General features: G+C 42.9%; 1 protein-coding gene across 8 annotated transcripts in view; it reads right to left on the bottom strand.

Annotated features, from left to right (window-relative positions):
• EBF1 (EBF transcription factor 1) overlaps positions 1 to 20,255 on the bottom strand; it is a 377,261-nt gene that overhangs the window by 107,403 nt on the left and 249,603 nt on the right. For 4 of the 8 annotated variants that reach the window (XM_081851539.1, XM_081851535.1, XM_081851538.1 and 1 more), the window contains exon 8: positions 8,171 to 8,288. In XM_081851539.1, coding sequence (XP_081707665.1) covers positions 8,171 to 8,288 — 118 coding nt within the window. Of the gene's footprint in view, positions 1 to 8,146; positions 8,289 to 20,255 lie in introns of all 8 variants that reach the window. The other 4 variants (XM_081851537.1, XM_081851533.1, XM_081851536.1 and 1 more) reach the window with 1 other exon arrangement.

Below are 20,255 nucleotides of genomic sequence, written 5' to 3' on the forward strand. Positions count from 1 at the left end.
TGCCAGAGCAGCACTAACATCTTTATTTTACACTAAGGGAACTGTGGGCTCACTTATTTCGTGCTTCCTCCTGCCACCTTGCCTGCTTTTGCAAATCTGATGTACGGCCCATTTCCATGTTCTTTCCTTGCCTGACAATTTCCCCCCTGCTTACTTAGGGCTGATACACGTGTCACGGCCCCAACATGGAGAATGCTTCAAAAGAGCCTCCAGGTGACTATAATATTTGTAGTGTGCTCAGCAGCTGTGGATTGCTTTCTTAGCCACTAGAAAGCTTGCCACAAGTCATTGGGCCAGGCTGGAGGAGGTAGTCTGTGATATCTGTCGCCTTTGATAACACAGGGCCAGTACCACCACTCCTTTGCAATGAGGGATGTTGGGGGATTCCAATGGAAACAGAAGCAGGAGTGGAAATTGTCAGTGTTCAGTTATTTGTGCCCTGTTCAAAATGGAAATCAATCCAGTGAGTTCTATCCATGTTTCCTGTTGGTGTTCCTTTTAATCCGCAAATGATACAGAATGGATTACACACACACACACCCCAATGCATTTTCTTTGCATTGAAATTAATGGAGTGGAATAACATAGTGACAATGTAATTACCTAATTTACATAATTAATTGCACAAACTACATAGGCTGCATAATTTGACCACAGCAGACAGCAAGGCAGAAGACGAACTGCAAAGGAGCAGAAACAGAGCTGCAAGTGACCAAATACAGTGGTACCTCGGGTTAAGTACTTAATTCGTTCCAGAGGTCTGTACTTAACCTGAAACTGTTCTCAACCTGAAACACCACTTTAGCTAATGGGGCTGCCTGCTGCTGCCATGCCACCGGAGCACAATATCTGTTCTCACCCTGAAGCAAAGTTCTTAACCTGAAGCACTATTTCTGGGTTAGCGGAGTCTGTAACCTGAAGCGTATGTAACCTGAGGTACCACTGTACAAGGTGAAATGGAAAACAATGTCTGCTTACATCTTGCAGCCATTTGAAAATCCAGGGCGCTGCTTGCCTGGTAGCACTGGGGTCTACTATGAGGTCATGAGCTACAGATAATTACCCTCGCTGTGGTTACAGATGCCACATGGCAAGCTTTTTAGCAGTGATAACCAGCGGTAGCAAGCGCCCATTGAAACTGACAGGGGGAAAGGTAGGAAGACCAACAGGAGGCGAAGCCAGAGTCAGTGACTGGCAGAGCAGCTCTCTGAACTGGTTGTGAGAAAGGCGGCGGAAAGATGGAGGCTGGTTGAGGGCAGACTAAGGCTGCTGGGACAGTGCCCTCACTGGACAAGCCTCCACTGGCTACAACAGTGTTCCTAACTGTCTTAATTCCAACCAGATGTTTATATTCATCTATATACTCTTCTAGTCAGTGCTTAATTTATATAAAAAAAGAGAGTTAATCAGGCTCACGTTTTGCTAAGACATTGCAACCTCATCCCCCTAGTTACAGACGACTGAACTGTGGTTATCAGAGAATTCAGATCAAGGGGTGAGATAGCGGCTACAATGCTGACACCAGCGAAGAGGTTGCAGCTCATTCTTTTCCAGAATTCCTCTGAAGTGTCACATCATTTTACTGCTGAGGTCCCTCTAGTTCAGGAGAAGATAAGCCATGATCGTGCCTATACTATGTAGTAGTCTATAGCATGTCAGAATATACGCACACATTTTACGACTGTCAAAACGCAGCCCATGGTGGTTTTACAACCTCGTTCACTGCCTTGGCTGTTTGAAGTCAACCTCAGCAATGAGGAAATGAAATTCTGCCTGAACAGATTACGAAGTGAGGATACCCACAGAAGAATTTCTGGGAGCTGTGAATAGAGCAGCCTAGAGGGATACAGTCAAAGGACAAACTGCATTCTAGCAAGTAATCACTGTAGGTAATAACTGCTTTGGTGCATAGTTGTCAAAATATTACTCAAAGGAGGTAATAGCACCAGGCTAACAAAGCAACTCCTAACACCACTTCACAGTGCAGCCTTAATATAAAACTGTCAAATACAAGAGTGGTGGTGCAGCATAAGTGCATTTAAAAAGTTGTTTTATGCATTTTAACTTATCTCATTAATAAGATTTTACTGTAAGCTGGCATATAAAATTTGATAGATAGATTAATACAAGTGTGTGTGTGTGTGTGTTTGTGTGTGTGTGTACACACTTGAAAAGAATCCACCCCTCCCCAGAAAGCGAAAATATCACTCTAGTTAAACTCATATACTTATGGAATTTATTGACAACTGATATGATCTCTTTCACCCTTAAAGAAAAAAAAGTACTACAGTGACTTGTTAATATAGCACACAAAACTTCTGTGGCAGGACAGAAGAGAGTCAGGCCTAAGTCTCTACACATCTCACATCCACCTCTGTTGGGGCTGGGTGGGTAGGGTGGTAAAGACATTATTTCACCTGGCAAATTCTGTATCGTAACCACTTTCCTTCAAATGCCTTTTGGTCTGGGGTTATTGGGGTTTTTTTTTGGGGGGGGGGGAGTTTTCCTTATAAAGCTACAACCCTGGAGGTCAATACTGATTTTGGGTACAGTGGTGCCTCGCAAGACGAAATTAATTCGTTCCGCAAGTTTTTTCTTCTTGCGAGTTTTTCGTCTTGCGAAGCACGGTTTCCCATAGGAATGCATTGAAAATCAATTAATGCGTTCCTAGGGAGACCGCCTTCAGACCAGGTCCGGGGACAGTCTTTCCCCGGACCTCTTCTGAAGGCTGGTGGGGGGGGAGGACTTTTCTCCCCACCGCCAGGCTTCAGAACAGCCTTCTGAAGGCTGGCGGTGGGAAGAAAAGCCCTTCTCCCGCCGCCAGCCTTCAGAAGAGTTCCTGCAGGGCTGCCTAGGCTGCGAATAGCAGCCTGCTGCCGGGTGCGAGGGACGTTCTGAAGCAGAGCGCCCCTCGCCCGGGGCAGACATCTGCAGCTTGGGGAGCCCTGCCGGACTTCCCCACAGGGCTCTCCAAGCTGCGGATAGCAGCCTGCTGCCCCGCACGAGGGGCGCTCTTAAGCAGAGCGCCCCTCGGGCGGGGCAGACATCTGCAGCTTGGGGAGCCCTGCCGGACTTCCCCACAGGGCTCTCCAAGCTGCGGATAGCAGCCTGCTGCCCCGCACGAGGGGCAGACATCTGCAGCTTGGGGAGCCCTGCCGGACTTCCCCACAGGGCTCTCCAAGCTGCGGATAGCAGCTTGCTGCCCCGCACGAGGGGCGCTCTTAAGCAGAGCGCCCCTCGCGCGCGGCAGACATTCACAGCTTGGGGAGCCCTGCGGGGAACTCTTCTGAAGGCTGGAGGCGGGAGAAGGGCTTTTCTTCCCACCGCCAGCCTTCAGAACAGCCTTCTGAATGTTGGCGGTGGGGAGGAAAAACCCTCCTCCCACCGCAAGCCCCGGGAAGAGAGGAGAAGCTGCGTGCCTTCTCCTCTGTTCCCGGACCTCCCACCGCAAGCCTTCAGGACAGGTCCGGGAACAGAGGGGAAGGCGCGCAGCTTCTCCTCTCTTCCCGGGGCTTGCGGTGGGAGGAGGGTTCCCCGCTGTCCCCGGAGATTTCCCTATGGGCTTTCGTTTTGCGAAGCAAGCCCATAGGGAAATTCGTCTTGCGAAGCCGCTAAAAAATCGGAAAACCCTTTCGTCTTGCGGGTTTTTCGTTTAGCGAGGCATTCGTCTTGCGGGGCACCACTGTACATTGGTTTCTCTGTAAATATCTTAATGTATCTAAATAAGTTTTGATATAATCAAGCAGAATTTCTTCCTCTCTCTAAAAAAAGAAGAAGAAACTATTAACTGAGTAAACCATAATAACAATGGCAAGCCACTGATTACTGTGGTTTACCCTGCTTGTACCACACAAGGCTGCTTAGCCTTTGCCAGCTATTACTTTTTAAATATAGAAACATTTAGTTGAGTAATTTATTTATGTATGTATGTATGTATGTATGTATGTTTTATCAAGAACTTGGTGGATGTAAAAGCATGATTTTGATTACACTGAGATAAAGCACTGAGAGTAACTTTCCTTTTTACTGACTGACAAATGGACTATAAATGGAAAAAAGGCTGGATAACCCCAAAGCATACCAGATTTCTGACACATGAAATCGTTGGAACCAAACTGGGAGGGCAAAAAGAGTCCTTTAGGACAGCTCTGGGTCTCCAAATGTTGTTGGACTACAACTCCAACCATCCCTGACTACTGGTCCTGCTAGCTAGGGATTATGGAAGTTGCAGTCCAACAATATCTAGGAACCAAAGGTTGAGAAAGGCTGCTCTAGAAGGTGACACCTTGTATGACTGGCTCAGTGCTGTATAGGCAACTGTAACAAAAATAGGCCTAATTGTAAAACATGTTAAATCTGCTTATTCTTCAGCTATGTAATAATAATAAAAATGTAATAATAAACTAATAACACACATTGCACCAGAAACACTATTCTACACAAGACTATATTTGGAAAGAGATCCACAATATCCTGTGGTTATGAAGACAGGATTCCCTGTCCTGAATCTTAAATCTGTGGACCATTTCTGGACATTAGATTTCGTTGGTCACCTCTCATCATCCATGACCATTGTCCATGCTGGCTGCAGCTAATGGGGCTAACAACATATGGAGAGACAAAGGCTTCCCACTGCTGGCATAAAGGCTCTGGGTGAATGGCCAGAGGGGCTGCCACCACCCTCCACAACATCTGGTGTCTAGGGCAGCCAGCTCACTTTGCTTAATTGTTGAGCCAACCCTTAAGTAAGCTACTTTTCCAGCACAGTGGTCTCTTTAAAAGGTAAGCATTCCCCAATGACTTCCAAACTGTTTCAAATAAGTAAATGGGAAACATTTGGAGAGTGGCTATAGAAACCTTAATTCCAGTTTTAGAAGATAATAGTAGAACTACAGAATTTGGTGTTGACTGTCATGAGCTGAACTGTCAGGAAAACTGCTATAATAAAGTATGATTTCCTTTGCTTTCCCCAAAACATTACCTCATCTCATGGGGTGGAAGTATGGGAAATATTTAGAGCAGATAGTTGTGCTCTAAGTGTGAGAACAGGAATATTTCCAAGCTTGAAGGAATCTAGCACTGTCTTAGTAACTGGCAGGTATTCATGTGGCCTCCTTGTAGGGGGAAAACATCTCCTTAAAAAATAAAAAAGCAGGCTTTGAAGGACTATGGTTTATGTTAAGACACTTCAAGGATGAATGAATAAATATCCTTTGTATAGCTTTGCGTCTTGCTAATTAATAAAATAACAGTTTGCACATTCCTTAGTAAAATCAGGCAAAAATTATGACAGTGGTTTGTTTATTAAATTAGGTTGTTGGCAGGGATGGAAAAAATCTATAGTATGAGTTATAGCCTAAAAAGTTAAAGCTAAATAAATACAGATGTAAGTTATGTTTACATAATAAGAAACACTGCAGAGCTAAGAATTTTAGGTTAGAAAGTGCAAACTTGTGGACCTGATTCATTATGCATTTTCTGCATAACTACATTTACTCACGTAAGTTGTTCCAGTAATTCTGAATGTATGCAAAGGAAAATAGTAGGGTGTGATGATATCACACTCAAATATTGGGGTGAGAGAATTTCTGTTGAGTATTGATTTATCTAATGATGGGAAAGCACATTTTCACTCTGCAGCTTTGTCCATGGTATTTAGCTTCCTTGACCGTCCATGAAAACTGGATTAGATATCAGGCATGAGAAGACTCCCCCCCCCCTCTCTCTCTCTCACACACACACACACACTGAATGGGAATTGTGAGGAATCAGCACCCTAGACACATACCAAAATCTGGCTGAACGTTCCCCTGTGGCTTCACTAACACCACAATCCCATGCACGTTTTGTCAGAATGAAGCCAACTATATACAGTGGGGTTTACTCCAAGGTAGGTGTACACAGGATCACAGCCTACCTGTGTGAAGTTAGGAATGAGATAGTGAAGTAAGCCACACACAAGTAGGCAGATTCCAATATACCTTGTTTGCACCCACTACCAGCTCTTATAATTACAGTTTACACACTCTAGTTTATGACTAAGGTGGCAACAACTCACAGTGATTAATTAATTTGCAATGATTAATATATATAGCAGGGATGGGGATGTTGAAGCACGTCCAGATGTTGACATGATGCAACACCTGGAGGACCACAGTTTCCCCAGCCATCATACATTGTATAGTTGCCTTTTAGTTTTTCGGTACTAACTATTTTTAAATGATTGGTTTTTTCATTGCTTATTATATTTATTCTCAGCAGCCCAGGGAAGTTAGTTAACTACCAGAAACAGACATCCCTAGACCTTCAGTTGACTGGAAGAACAGCTTGCTCCCATAAGAGCCTGCATGTCTCATCATTTGAGCCTCTTGCTAGCATCCCACTTCTGTCAGAGACTAGGGCTTTTGTTTTGTTTTTAATGTGTGTGTGTGTGTGTGTGTGTGTGTGTGTGTTTAAAAAAAAAGGTATATTATATATTTCAAAATGAAATAAAAAATCAAGAACAGTTGCAAACAACTTGACTGCATTTGCGTTATTCATCCCTACGAGCATTCAGGATATTATGAATGAAAGGAAAATACATTGTCACGCCATACATACAAATAGCATACAAGAATATACCCTAATCAATGAGCTTTCTCCAAAGACCACCATGAGAATGTCAGGGAATCCTTGCCTGCTGCTCCTGTCTCATGTAAGATATAAACAGTTGCCATGCCATGTTAAAAATAGAAGGGCTTGTCCTTCCTTTAGCCATGTAGATTTGGCATGTTAGCTTTTCTGCCAGTGCCAGTGCCACTGACCAAACCCAAATACTTCAATTGTTAGGCCTTTAGCCATTTGTAGCATCTGGCATCTTCCAGGTGAGCCACTACAAGCAGAGACTAGATTCACAGTCACTATGGACAGGTGGCCCAAGGCTATGGATTGGCTTCCCAGTAAAGAACATCTGCCACACACCCCCACGTCTTTTTCAAGGGACAAGTATAACATTTCTGTTTCAGAGCTCTTGAGCTCTTGCAGGTGATGAGTACTGTGTGTTTATTGACTTATGTGGTTTTGATACGCTGGTAAGAATTTGTTGGCCATGTTTTGCATTTTTTTAAGGTCTTGCATTATGGATTGCTAGCTATGTTGGTTTCTTTTTAAGGAAGAATGACAGGACAGATGCATTTCAAATAAATAAATAAAATTTTATTTTCTCATTTTATAGATGCCAGAATCAGGGTGATAAATGGTCATTTGACCAAGGCTATGATGAAAGTCTGAATTTTTAGATTCAGTTTTAAATGAATATCCAGGTAGCTACAAGAAAGTACTCTATGTCCTAATCTGGCTCTCAGTTATAGGAAGGATGTGTAAATATATTAACATATGATTTTGTTCTGAAGATTGGTTTACTGAAACCTGACCTTGGCTCTTTTTTGAGTCTGGCAACATAATCCTCAAACGAATCAAGTGAGGGCTTCTGTGGATGTCTGGAAACAACCTAAGACTCTGTCCATAGGACAAAGAGGAGAAAACTACCCCATCTCTTAATCTTGCTCTAAATCATAGTAACGCAAGGAAACCAATTTTGGATTATGCTCCCAATTTTTTATTTAAAAAAAGCAGACCATTTTGTTCAGTTCTGCTTCTTGAAACACGAGACCTGATTCATGCAACCATGTGACCATTCTAACTGTCATGTGATAGCTACAATGTGCCACAGTAAGAATTTGCAAAGAGTGCACCGGTCTCCCATGTGCCTCACAGCTGGGAAACTCCATGAGCCTAAAGAGCTTCCTCAGCATCATAGAAGAGAATTGGGCTTTCTTGGGCACAATTTAATTCTCTACATATCCTGCCCATGGCCTTTTCAAATGCACTAACAATACCCATACATTTGATGGGAAGAGCTTGCCCACAGTAAGCATTTGAGCCAAAACTCACTGCATGAACTGATTTTGCTGGAATTACCCAAATGCTTAAAAACTATGCGCCAGTATTGAGGAAAGTACTCCTTGGGGAAAAAGAGAGAAGACACTGACCCTCTCATCCTATGATCTCGCTAGGACAACCAGTAATGGAAGAAAAGGGGGGACCCCCACACAACCCGAGAGACCCACAGTTAAAGAAGCAACGTCAACCAACAAAAAATGCCTACCATGTTCCAGATAAGAAGGCGTACCTTCCGAAGGATCAAGCCTTCGAGCCCTCCGACCATGTTTGGAGTTGTTGTGCACAAACATGTTATCCGACACTGCCAAGACATGACCATCCACATTGACTGTTGTAGATACCACAACCTGTGAGTGGGACAACAATATAAGGAAACACTTTAAGACAATTTAAAATGAGATGAGCGCAGAGTATAATAAACCCAGAATCTTAAATAACAGCTGGGAGCTGCAGAAAATTGCACAGCTATTTCACATAATAACTAGTGCTTAGACTGTACGACTCTAACAAGAGGTGCTATTGATGAGTGGGTCTTTGGCATCATAGGCTGTTGATGTCGCTTTAAGTCAAATTGCACAGCTTGTAGCTGTATGGCGAAACGTACACTGTTAACCATCATTCTAACAAGAGCACTTTATTAACTTTTTTTTTTAAAGAGCTGACTGAATTTTACCCCACACCATTCTTCAGCATATATGCCAGAAGAGATAAAGCTGCTGTCATTGCAAATGAAAATATATTTTTAAAAAGAAAAGCAAGTGTGGTCTGTTCTGCAAAAGTTGGGATGAGAGCAACTGTATTCATTATGCTGTTACAGTTGTAGCTGCCAGGGGTGTTTGCACTCCAAAATTCTCCGGAACAGGGTATGTGTGTCAAAGGCATTTCAGAGCTGAAATGAATAGTGCTTTTCAAATCCAAGTAAACCTTTTCCTTAGCAAATAATCAAGTTTGAATTCACACACTTGGCAAACTTTGACTTGTCTCAATTCACTTAAACAACTAAAAACGGAGATACCGTGTTGCTGTAATGTGCAGGGCACACGGGACTATTAAGTCAGATTCTAGTGAATTCAAAAGGATGGCTTGCAAGCACACAGCTGCTCAACTGACATACTTCTCAACAAATTTAAAACACGTTTCCAGTGTTCATCAGAACCCATTAAACAACGTAAGTAAGTGAGATTCTTTATGGAGACTCATTATGAAGGTTCAGTCTCTTATCAAAATGACTTTAGCTTACCCAATAAGAAGTTCAGATAAAGAATGCTACGTTCTAATGAGATGACTACTACTGCAAGGGATTGCTGAGATTTTGGTTAGTGATGATGACAAAATTTGTTGCCCGGGATGCTGATTTCTATCCTTGGTTGTACCTGAGCTCTGGTGATATCTTGTATATTAAGGTAAAACTGAAACCTAAAAGTACGGGGAAGCCTCGTGGTCAGCCCCAGGATGTGCTAGCATTAGTATCTGAAGGACAGCATGGTGCCCTTCAATATGAGAGCACCTCTTCTTTGATAACGATACACTGCACATCAGCAGCAGCTCCAGGATTAATTTCTTGAGCTTGGTTGCCCTGATCACCTCTTAGTCCATATTAATCACCCATACAAACAAAATGGCAACGTCCCTCTCTCCGCTACCGCTTAACAAGTATTCTACCCAAGAACATGTGCTGCCTTCCAGAACTTTGGCTAAAACAATAAGAAGAAATGACCTACACTTCTCCTTATATTAAACAAGGAAGGGGGATTAAAAAGTGAAACCCACTGAGATATGTTTATTCATGCGACCTCTTACAACCAAATATAATAATTGTCTGTTAATTGCAGTTTCAGCTCCCACCTCATGCTTCAACATGTGAAACAGCAATCAGCCGGCTCCTGTTTAATCCACCTATTATGTTGACTAATTAACTTTGCTCGACAGTTTATTTCTTCCTCCATTATCAGGCCCTGTCAGCCGCAAGCACACTGCCGCAAAGGGGGACCTCGGCCCCTTTGATTGATCACCGATAGATTGACATGCAGATTAATTTAATTAGAATCACCTCACTTGAGAAATGAAAGACAATGGCAAGGGGGCTAATAGATCTGCTCTTATAATGAGGCAACCCTCCAGAGCCAAGGCAGAGGATTTCTGATTTATTTTGCTGAATTCCCCAGTCGTTCCAAAAGGCTCTTGCTTTAATTGTTCTTGGTATTGAGAGGCTTTAGCCTCTGAAGAGGTGAAATGCTTTACAAGGATTGGCAAACATTGCTTCAACTCTCCAAGGAAGCCGCTACCCTCTCAAAGTTGCCTGAGCAGGGAGATTTGCTTGCAAAGAATTGCCTTACATTGCTTGAACTGGGTAGAAAGGGAAAGGCAATCGAAACAAAACTCTCCAAATAACACTTTATTAACTCTAATAAAATTCTTAAAAACATGTTTTGTCAGATCTTGACCTACAACATTGCTTAGTCGAGCAGTTCCAGCAAAGCAATCCCTCCCCACCCCCCATCAAACTTAATAAGGACTTTAAGATTGTGAACATAAAATGATTTGCACCCAAAAATAGTCTGTCAGAATCTTGTTAGCTCGTTTCACAGTGTGGTTTAAAAAGGAAAAACCGGCTGGGTTAAAACAGGGTCAAAATTATTTGACAAGATTTGGAAACTTGAATTCTGAAGGAAAAACACTAGACACGTGAGAAGGACTTTTGATATTCCTGTGTTATATTCCATTTCACTATTTAAGTCATTTTAAATCTTCCCTATAACCACAATCCATAGAAACAGTTTTCCAGTGTGAGAAAAGTCTACATGGGCAAGATTACATGCACACTCCAAAAGGGCATTTGTCCATAACTTGTTTTGCATAACAATAGCTGGTGAACATTTCATGGTGTGTGTATAATACTGAATTGCTTTAATAGGGTAGCTTTAAATGATAGGTCCTACATAATGTATCACATGGCCATTGTTGGCACCTGTCTGTCTTGGGAAACAATGGAGGCGTGTACCTTTTTTGGGGGGGGGAAGTAAAATTGTTTGAAGGTTACAGTGCTTGCTGTGGCCATAGAGACCAATATGGGAGAGACATGTGTTGTTGCAGCTGGGGCAGATGAAGGCGTCAGGTTGTGCTGCTGCAGAAGTAGGTTCTGCGGTTGCCTACAAGGAATTCCCAAATGGTGGGGTTGATGATACTTGCCTTCATGTCATGTTTGCAGACATCTTTGGTCTGCCAATGGGCTGAATGCCTGAAGCCAGTTCCCCATAGTGCACATCCTTGGGGATCCTGCCATCTTCCATTCTGTGGACATGACCAAGCCAGTGCAGGCGACGCTGAGACAGGAATGCAAACATAGTGGGGATGGGGGCTTGGGAGAGGGCATCTTTGTTTGAAAGAAGTGGTGTTCAGCATCTTCCTGACACAGCACATATGGAAGGTGTGAAGGCATTACTCCTAATGGCTGCAAGTCGCCCACAACTGTCATGGACTGGTTGGATGCAGAGGAGTAGGAGGGAGGCACCATTTGGAGAACCAACAAGGGAACCCTCAGTGGAAGAAGGCTCAGAGCCAGGGGAGTGGTGGTGGGATAATGATGATGAGTGGTCAGAGGGAGAAGAGGGAGCAGACTGGGATGAGGTTTCAGAAGCTGAAGAGGTAACAGGGCTTAGTGAGTGGGAAGAGGCTGTAGCATAGAGCAGTCCAGAATCTGAGGCAGAAGCAGAGTACGGTAAAGAGGCAGAGCGGAGGTAGGCTACTGAAAAAGCAGGGAATCTCCCACTCCTGCTCCAGCTTCCCTTCTGCCCAGTCTCCCAGAACACATAGAGAAATGAAGAGGGTGGAGGAAAGAGAGACAAGGCGAATGAGCCTTTGGCTGCTGGGGAAGGAACTGGGGGAGGAGCCTTAAAGAGCAATGGGAAGATGGGCATCTTCAGTCTTTGCAACTGCCTCACTTGGACAAGACCTACTGGGAAGAGCTTCTGTGATCACTAGGCCTGTGCTGTTTTAGTTTCTTTGAATAAAGAGTTAACTTCACTGACACTGGATGTTTTATTGCTGACCTGCCTCCGACTCCGGCTTCTGATAATGACTCACTTCCATTAAGCAGACTGCTCAGCACATGGCAGTCCTTTCTAACCTTTTCTCCCCACCTCTATTCCATGCTTTACAAGTGCAAAAAGGAAGGTAGGGATGGGGGAAACGTGCTATTTCATTTGTTACCAAACAATCCTTGTCCCTGACCCTGTTGCTGGAAGGGGTTAGGATGAGGCAGAGGTGTCCCTCCGGTGGGCTCTGCCAGCAATAGAGCTGCACTACCACAAAGGCTACTGCTGCATGCTCTGAAAGCACAAGAATAGCTGTTGTAAATCTCCAAAGCAGGGAAACCGAGAGGTGGAGCAGGAGCAGAACAGGGCCCACACTAGATTGGCTGTCTCCAAAGCTGGCCTGTTTCCCATTGAGGGACCCAGTTTGGCCATCTAAACTGCATCAGCCTGGAGCTGGCACAGGAAAAAAGTTACACAACTGCTTTCTCCTAATACTCTAGCCGACGTGAGTGGCAGGGCTTCAGATGCAGTGGTGCATCCACTGATTCATTACATCCCAATGGCCTAAATCAGAGCTTCAAATTGCTCTGCCCAGCTCACTTACGTGCTCATGGAGACTATTTTGAGAACTAACCAAACAGAAATGAAGTGCTTTGCTTCAGAGAGCCCAGTTTCTCATGTAGCAATCCAGTGATCCCTTTTTCCCATACCAGGGAGAGCGAAGAAGTCACTTTCATTCCCACAGACAGAGGCCAGCAACATTTCCAGCTAGCTGAAGCGAGAACAGCAACATGTACATATTGCCACGCCACCATAATCCCCACAGCACTGCGAGATTCCGGGGGTTCCAAGCGCTTATCCAGGGTTCGGAAATGAAGCACAGTGGAGACTGTGCTGTCTTTATAATATATATAGTTTATTTCCACATATATACAACCTGAGCCTAGGATAGGGGAGCTCTCAAGATTACACTCCAAGAGGGCCCTGTTTCTCACAAGGCTGCCACCTTGGATTCAAACTGCCAGCCCACACTGCTGCAACCCTCCCGTTCTGCAGCCTGCAAGCTGCTTGCAACTATTTCTCCTCTTGCTTACATGAGGCAAACTGCAATCCTGAAACTCTACTAATGGCCTTTGTTCTTCTACCCAACTCGGACCTCAGGGAGGGGCTTCACCCATTTCCCAGCTGGCACAGTCTTAGCTTTGCTGATGGCTTTCTTAATAGGTCTTCACCCTTCACCTTCTGCTCTTTTGATGGCCCATCTCTCCAGGCGATTGCTTCATCAGTGAGCCAGCCTGGCTTATATTTTAACAAGCTAAATTCAACGTCTGGTACCAGGGCTGGGGTTGGGTTCCAGATATTAAAAGGGGAGACCAGGCACCCTAAAATTTTATAACAATACTTTCAATAACAGATGCCAAGTTAGAATGTGATGCCTAGGAAAGCACTTAGTCAACTTTTCTTTTTATAAAAATTATAGACCTATCAAGCAGAAACACCAAGAAAAAAATATAACTGTGTACCAGAAAAAGGTCAATAAACTACAACAATTGTGCTAGCCAAATATTATTCTCATTGTAGGTCAGTTTTTTGCATATTGAGCTGGAAGTATCCCTTCCTTCCAATACTGAACTATACAGAATCCTATTCCTTCAGACCTCACATCTTTATAGTAGAAGCCCGCATGTTGAAGGAACATGTTGCAAGGACCATGGCAACCAGGAAGTAAGAACTGGCTAGTCACATGCTGTTATGAGGAGAGGTAGTGATTTCCTGTCCTAGTGCCTTTATCTTTCTTGACACATAGAATCATAGAATTGTAGAGTTGGAAGGGATCCTGAGGGTCATCTAGTCCAACCCCCTGCAATGTAGGAATCTCAAGTAAAGTATCCATGACAGATGCCCATCCAGCCTCTGCTAAAGAGTCAAGCACAGGGAAGCAGGTAGTGTTGTGGCCTAAACCACTGAGCCTCTTGGGCTTGCTGATCGTAAGGTTGGCACTGAATCCCCCTGATGGGGTGAGCTCCCATTGCTCTGTCCCAGCTCTTGCCAACCTAACAGTTAGAAAGCACGCCAGTGCAAGTAGATAAATAGGTATCACTGCGGTGGGAAGGTAAATGGCGTTTCCGTGCGCTCTGGTTTCCGTCACGGTGTTCTGTTGCGCCAGAAGCGGTTTAGTCATGCTGGCCACATGACCCGGAAAGCTGTCTGTGGACAAACGCCAGCTCCCTCAGCCTGATGTGAGATGAGCGCTGCACCCCATAGTCACCTTTGACTGGACTTAACCGTCCAGGTGTCCTTTACATTTTACCTTACTTTAAATAGTCAAGCTAAAGACACAAGCTTAAAGAATCTCACAGATTATGACACTGTCCTACTGCTGTCCCAGAGCATAGGGCTATTAGAGAGGAATACCCTCAGGACATTTTCTCCAGTGTCTAGCCTACCTATTATTTTTATTACTAAAATTACTAACTTTATTCATAGATCTCAGGGAGGATCACAACATAAAATTACAACATAAAATATACAATAAAATTAAGAACAAAAACAAACCAACAATCCCCCTCTCCCATAACACATTTAAAAGGGCATCAGATGTCCATCAGCCAAAGGCCTGGTGGAAGCAGAGCGTTTTCACCTGGCACCTACCTCATGGATGGAGGCAACAGCAAGCTACAGCAAGGATTTCTCAGATGGGGAAAACTTCCACTGAAAAAAGCAAACACAAAAAGGCAGCTTCAAGGATTGTTAAGTTCCCAGCACATTTTGAGTATGGCTTCATCAAAGGAAAATTATCATTTTTGCTCCTTCATAAAAAAACCGCTCCATAAAAGCTACATGCTACCACTGCTTTAAGAAGGCTGATTAAGGAACAAATATGAGCATTTTACCCCCGATAAAAGACATACTCAAAATGCACTGAGAATTCACCAAACTTTCAGCTGTCCTTTTATATTTCCTTTTTCCCCCTGTGGATTTTAAAAGCCACTTTCAATAACCCTTCCTCTTGTTAAGACCTTAACCACCTGAAAATGGTATCTAAATACAAAGTATAAGAGACAGAAAAAAGGAACAGAAAAGTGTGTTTTGGGGACCCAAGTCCAAGAAAGGTTTTAAAAACATAACCACTTAAGAAATATTTTGTTTAAAAGAAATAAAATACAACGTCAAACAATTCTATGACAAGGGCCCTGGACTTTCAGTGCAAACTATTTTGTTCCTAGGACTGCATGAACAGTGAGCAACTTTAGTTACCAGCATAATCTCACTGAGTTCAGTTACTTAACTTTCCCTGCCCACAACATCTGCAACATCAGGCACTCAACCTAAGCCATTCATCTTTAAAATATGTTTTGAATTGCAGTAACAGACTGTTGCTACCTAGTTCCCTTGAATAGAATTTGATTTACTACAAAGATGCCATGCTGGGGGTGGGCTGGGCTCTTTTGGAGTCATTAAGAGAAAATACTATAAAAGGAATCCCCTAGAGAAACTGTTTCTAGGGTCAGGAAATGTGAAAAAAATAAAAGTGGTTAAGTGGTGGTCTACTTTAAGAAGTGATTATTCACAGTGCACCTGTAGGAAAAGAATAAACTCTCTACTGATTCTTTTTAAGAAAGAGAGACAGAGAGAGGGAGAGAATTCAAAAGTTTGATTACTATAAAGGAAAAAGAAATATTTGGCCTACGTGTTATTTAAATATTAATGTCCTCTGCCTAAGCAAAAAGTAATATCTAATATGCACTGAATACTTTCCAAACAGCCTTCACAAGTTTATGGCTAAAATCCACAAATCCATTTACTTTAGAATAATCTTACTAAAGTCAACAGGACTTCTCGGGAGCAAGTGTGTTCCAAATATGGTTTGCATGTATTTCTTGAAAAGGAAACATTTTTTTTTAATGAGTGGGATGTGTTTCAATCAAAGCACATGCAAAACTAATTTGTAAAGGAAACAACTTTTGTTTCAGCTTAAAAAAAAATGAGAGCAGGAGGTGTAGAGCAGGCAGTGAAGTAACTTTGAAAAAACAACAACAGGCCAACACATGAGGGGGGGAAGCATATTGCAGTTTAAAAATTGATTAATGAGGTGCTGACAAACTCATATAAACACGGGGACAGGCAGGCCTGCCAAATCTCAAACCTATCCAAATGTTGTGAAGAAAATGCAGTTTTTAATTTGGGACAGGCAAACATAGAGAGGAGAAAAATCAGCTTTAGCATCAAATCATCATAGATTGTTAGTTTTCAAATGTATGTGCAGCACTGGAGGTTAGCAGACTGCTAATAAAAATATCAGATGGGGGGGTTGGTTAAATTTGTGTATCCTAAATTTACTGTTATTTGCATTCCTCTGTGTGCATCCTTCTTTTGCATTATTAAATAGTTCAATTGCAAACGTTCTGGAAGCTAAAAAATCTTCCGGAAATGAAAACTAGAAGTTAAGAAATCAATCTGTTTATCTGAGTTGGTTAACTGAGCCAATTTATTTGTTAGGGTGCACCACCCAATATTTCAAGATTAGGAATCACATCACTCCTCATTTTTAACCACAGCCCATTAGGTTTCGCTAGCCAATTAGTTTATGGCACATTCCTGGTATTTTCAGTAATCTCCATTTTTACTGGAAGCAAATTTATACTTTTGTTTACACTTCTAAACACTGTGTGGAAGAGGCTGGAATGACTTTTGGGCAGACTACTCCTCGCAGTACACATCTATTATTATTTTGACTCAAGTCCCAGCTTTAGCAGGATATTAAAAGCCCAGCCTAAATTTAGGTAGATGCTTCGAGGCTACTAACTAAGATACAGGCACAAGCTTGTGGGGAAAGGAGGCAGTTCTGCAATGTAACAGCAGAAGCTGGCTGTGCACAGTGCTGACTGGCTGGTGCCTGTGCAGTAATGACCCCCCCCCCCCAACTTTGAAATTCTATCCAAATTGGCCATTGTTTTTAAAAAGAGTCTTCAGGCATTTTTAGATGATGTTCAGAAAACTGAGCTCATTCTGAACCAGCCCATTAGTACTGTTAATTACATACTTCAGCATACTCTCATACTCTTAGAAATTCATAAAAAACACAGGTGCCTGTTTTCCAGCAATATCATTCCTGTATTGTCAGTTGTCTGCCTGACTGATAGGCAAAATTCTAACCATACATTTGCCAATCATGAATTGTAGCAAACCCAGGGAAGGAGCAAACCAATAATCTTTTCAGTTGTCCTTTTGTGATGATGCAACAGGTACTTCCCCCCAGTAATGACATAATTCACCCAGTAATTTATTCCTGAGAATCCAAGGTGGTGTTTTAAAATTACTCATTTTTAGCACAATATCACCAACAGTAGTGCAGTTATTTCCCGTGTGAACAGACACAGTGCTATGGTCTCACCTACTTTGGATGGAGTGGTTTTTGATAGGGTTGATGACCTCAGCTGCCTCCGTTACCTGGCTAGCAACACTATGCAACCCCACCTTTCTTCATTCTCTCTCCAAAGTTATATTGGTCCCTAATTAACAACTTAAGATAGGCTACATACCTGCCTCCCGGTTTGCTCGTTTTTTACTCTCTCTTTAAAAATAAAAATAAAAATGAATGAATATACACACTGCTTCCCCCCACCCCCAGCACTGGTGATGCATACTATTCATGAGGGGGTGGTCACGACTCCTTTCCTGGAAAAGCAGCAGCAATAACACTTGAAAATTTTGCAGGGAAAGTAATGAGTGCAAGTTTCCCCAGCAGCTGCCAGTGAAACCGCAGCAACTTTTTACAGGGAAAGGCGATGTCCCGTCAGTAGTAGGAGGAAGCACCGGGGGCTATCCTTACATGGGGGATTAATCAGCTCTTAATAGGAATAACACTAATAGAATGTTAGCATAAATAAACAAGCAAAACTTTTTGTTGGTGCCTCGAAGGACCTGGGAAGACCATGGGTTAATTTAATGAAAGGACAGGTGGAAGATTTTGCAGGGGAAAGTTTCTCCAGCACCCAAAACCTGGCAGGAGCTCTAGTTAAAAGGCAAGGGCTTTTTCTTGAAATATATATGTTCTCAAAATATATATTGCAAATTTCAATGCTGGTGTGCACACTTGTAGCCTTTTTTTATTATTTTGGAGAGGGGAGTGCCTCCCTTTCCCCAGGGCAGCAGCAATGACCGCAGCAACTTTTTACAGGGAAAGGCGATGTCCCGTCAGTAGTAGGAGGAAGCACCGGGGGCTATCCTTACATGGGGGATTAATCAGCTCTTAATAGGAATAACACTAATAGAATGTTAGCATAAATAAACAAGCAAAACTTTTTGTTGGTGCCTCGAAGGACCTGGGAAGACCATGGGTTAATTTAATTGTGGTACCACGTCTTACAAAATATCATAGGGCAGTGAGCCATATCCATCAATTGCTTCTGACATATCTTCTTGTCCTGGCTTTCCATGACCTATAAGACTGGATCTGCTCTTACCTGTTTTCCTGTTTTCATAATACAGTCATACCTTGGCTCCCAAATGTCCTGGAACTCGGACGTTTTGGCTCCCGAACGCTGCAAACCCGGAAGTGATTGTCCCAGTTTGCGAACGTTCTTTTGGAACCCAAATGTCCAAAGGGGCTTCTGATTGGCTGCAGGAACTTCCTGCAGCCAATCAGAAGCTGCAATTTGGTTTTTGAACATTTTGGAAGTTGAACAGACTTCTGGAATGGATTCCATTCGACTTCCAAGGTACGACTGTACTGCTTTATAGGGGGTTTTTTTAAGTTCTAGCTCTGCTTTATATGCATTTTTGTAAACTGCTTAGAGATTTTAAAATACTAATCTGGTTAGAAAGGATTTTGATTAATTTATAGATCGATTGAAATTAATTAACTAATGAATTAATTAAACTATTCAAGGGACTTTGGATTTCTTTCCTTAGGTAGTCAAATATACAAAAAATAAGCCCAGGATGTAATACATCATCCTGCTGTATGACAGAGGGTATATGCCATCTAATTCCATTTGGCACCCTGGTTCTTTCTACTTCCTCACCTCTGCAACCAACTCTTTAATTAGAACTGCTGAGTCATGCTGGAGTTGACTTGAAAAGAGCTGTTTGCTAAATGCTTGCTTCTAAATCTGGACTGAGGTGAACGAAGTTAACCTGAAATGTCCGAAGTGGGGAGGGGAAGCAGGTGCTGAGATGGAAGACAGGAGGAACTTGATGCGTCACAAAAAGGAAGCCATGACCTAGCCAGGTGGGAGCAGCTAATCCCATGCAAGGAGCCTCCAATATGAAAATAAGCACCTACCCTATTACATTGGTTGTATTTGGTGTGAGATGTAGGAGGGACTCTGTGGGACACTGTGAGGGACTTCAGCAAGCTTATCCTCCCTGCCCAAACCCATTTTTTTCCAGGTGCATTTCTTGCTAGACCAAAATAAATATACAGCATCAACAGGCATCCTTATTTTGTCTGATGTAATGTTCAAGCAACAAGTCCAAAGAGAAGGCAGGGGGTTGGGGTGGGACCAATGATTAAACTGAACCATTATTCATAAAAATAGGAATGCTCTGTCACTGAATGCATTTCTGCACACTTTACCGCCACACTGAATATTAAAGTATGAGGAGTGATTTGCTCTGCCGAAAGTGATTAATTTCTTTAAAATGCGAAGGTCACACTAATTGACATGACCTGTGTAATTAAGCAGTCTCTGTTTACACACAGAAAGCTCGACTGCTGTGAGGCTGGGCTTGCCTGACAGAATGTCTTTACGAGTCAAGAGATCAACAACCCCTCTTATGTCCTACCTAGTCACCTACACAAGCTCCTGATTGCTCTTCTGACAGAACATGCAAGAGTATTACCATATGAAAATCAGCTCACATCTTGGGGGAGTTGCAAACTGGCAGCACGTAGGTAAGCACAAACTGTTGCTTTGACAGACTGTGGTCCTGGCTGTTCACGCTAGATTGCCCTGTTTGCGAGAGCATGTCTGACTGGAGGATATTCTTACAGAATAACCGATGTTTAATAAATACGAGGCAACAGTGGCAGAGATGGAAGGGAAACAGATGGGAGGCCCTTAAGAATGCTATGTAGAAATCTGCAAATTCCATGTGGAAATAGGAGAAATTATATGGCCTGGAAAACAAAAGCTAGTCAAACAAAACTGTTCCGCTTCCAGGTAACATGACATTAACTGTGAGGGAAATACAAACTTACGGTCATAAATACGGCGTTCGCTTTATTTATTTATTTATTGCACATTCCTTCAAGGAGCTCAGGAAAGTGTAAGA

Source organism: Podarcis erhardii (assembly GCF_964252035.2).
Source record: "Podarcis erhardii genome assembly, chromosome: 2".
In the NCBI taxonomy this organism is placed as follows: Eukaryota; Metazoa; Chordata; class Lepidosauria; order Squamata; family Lacertidae; genus Podarcis; species Podarcis erhardii.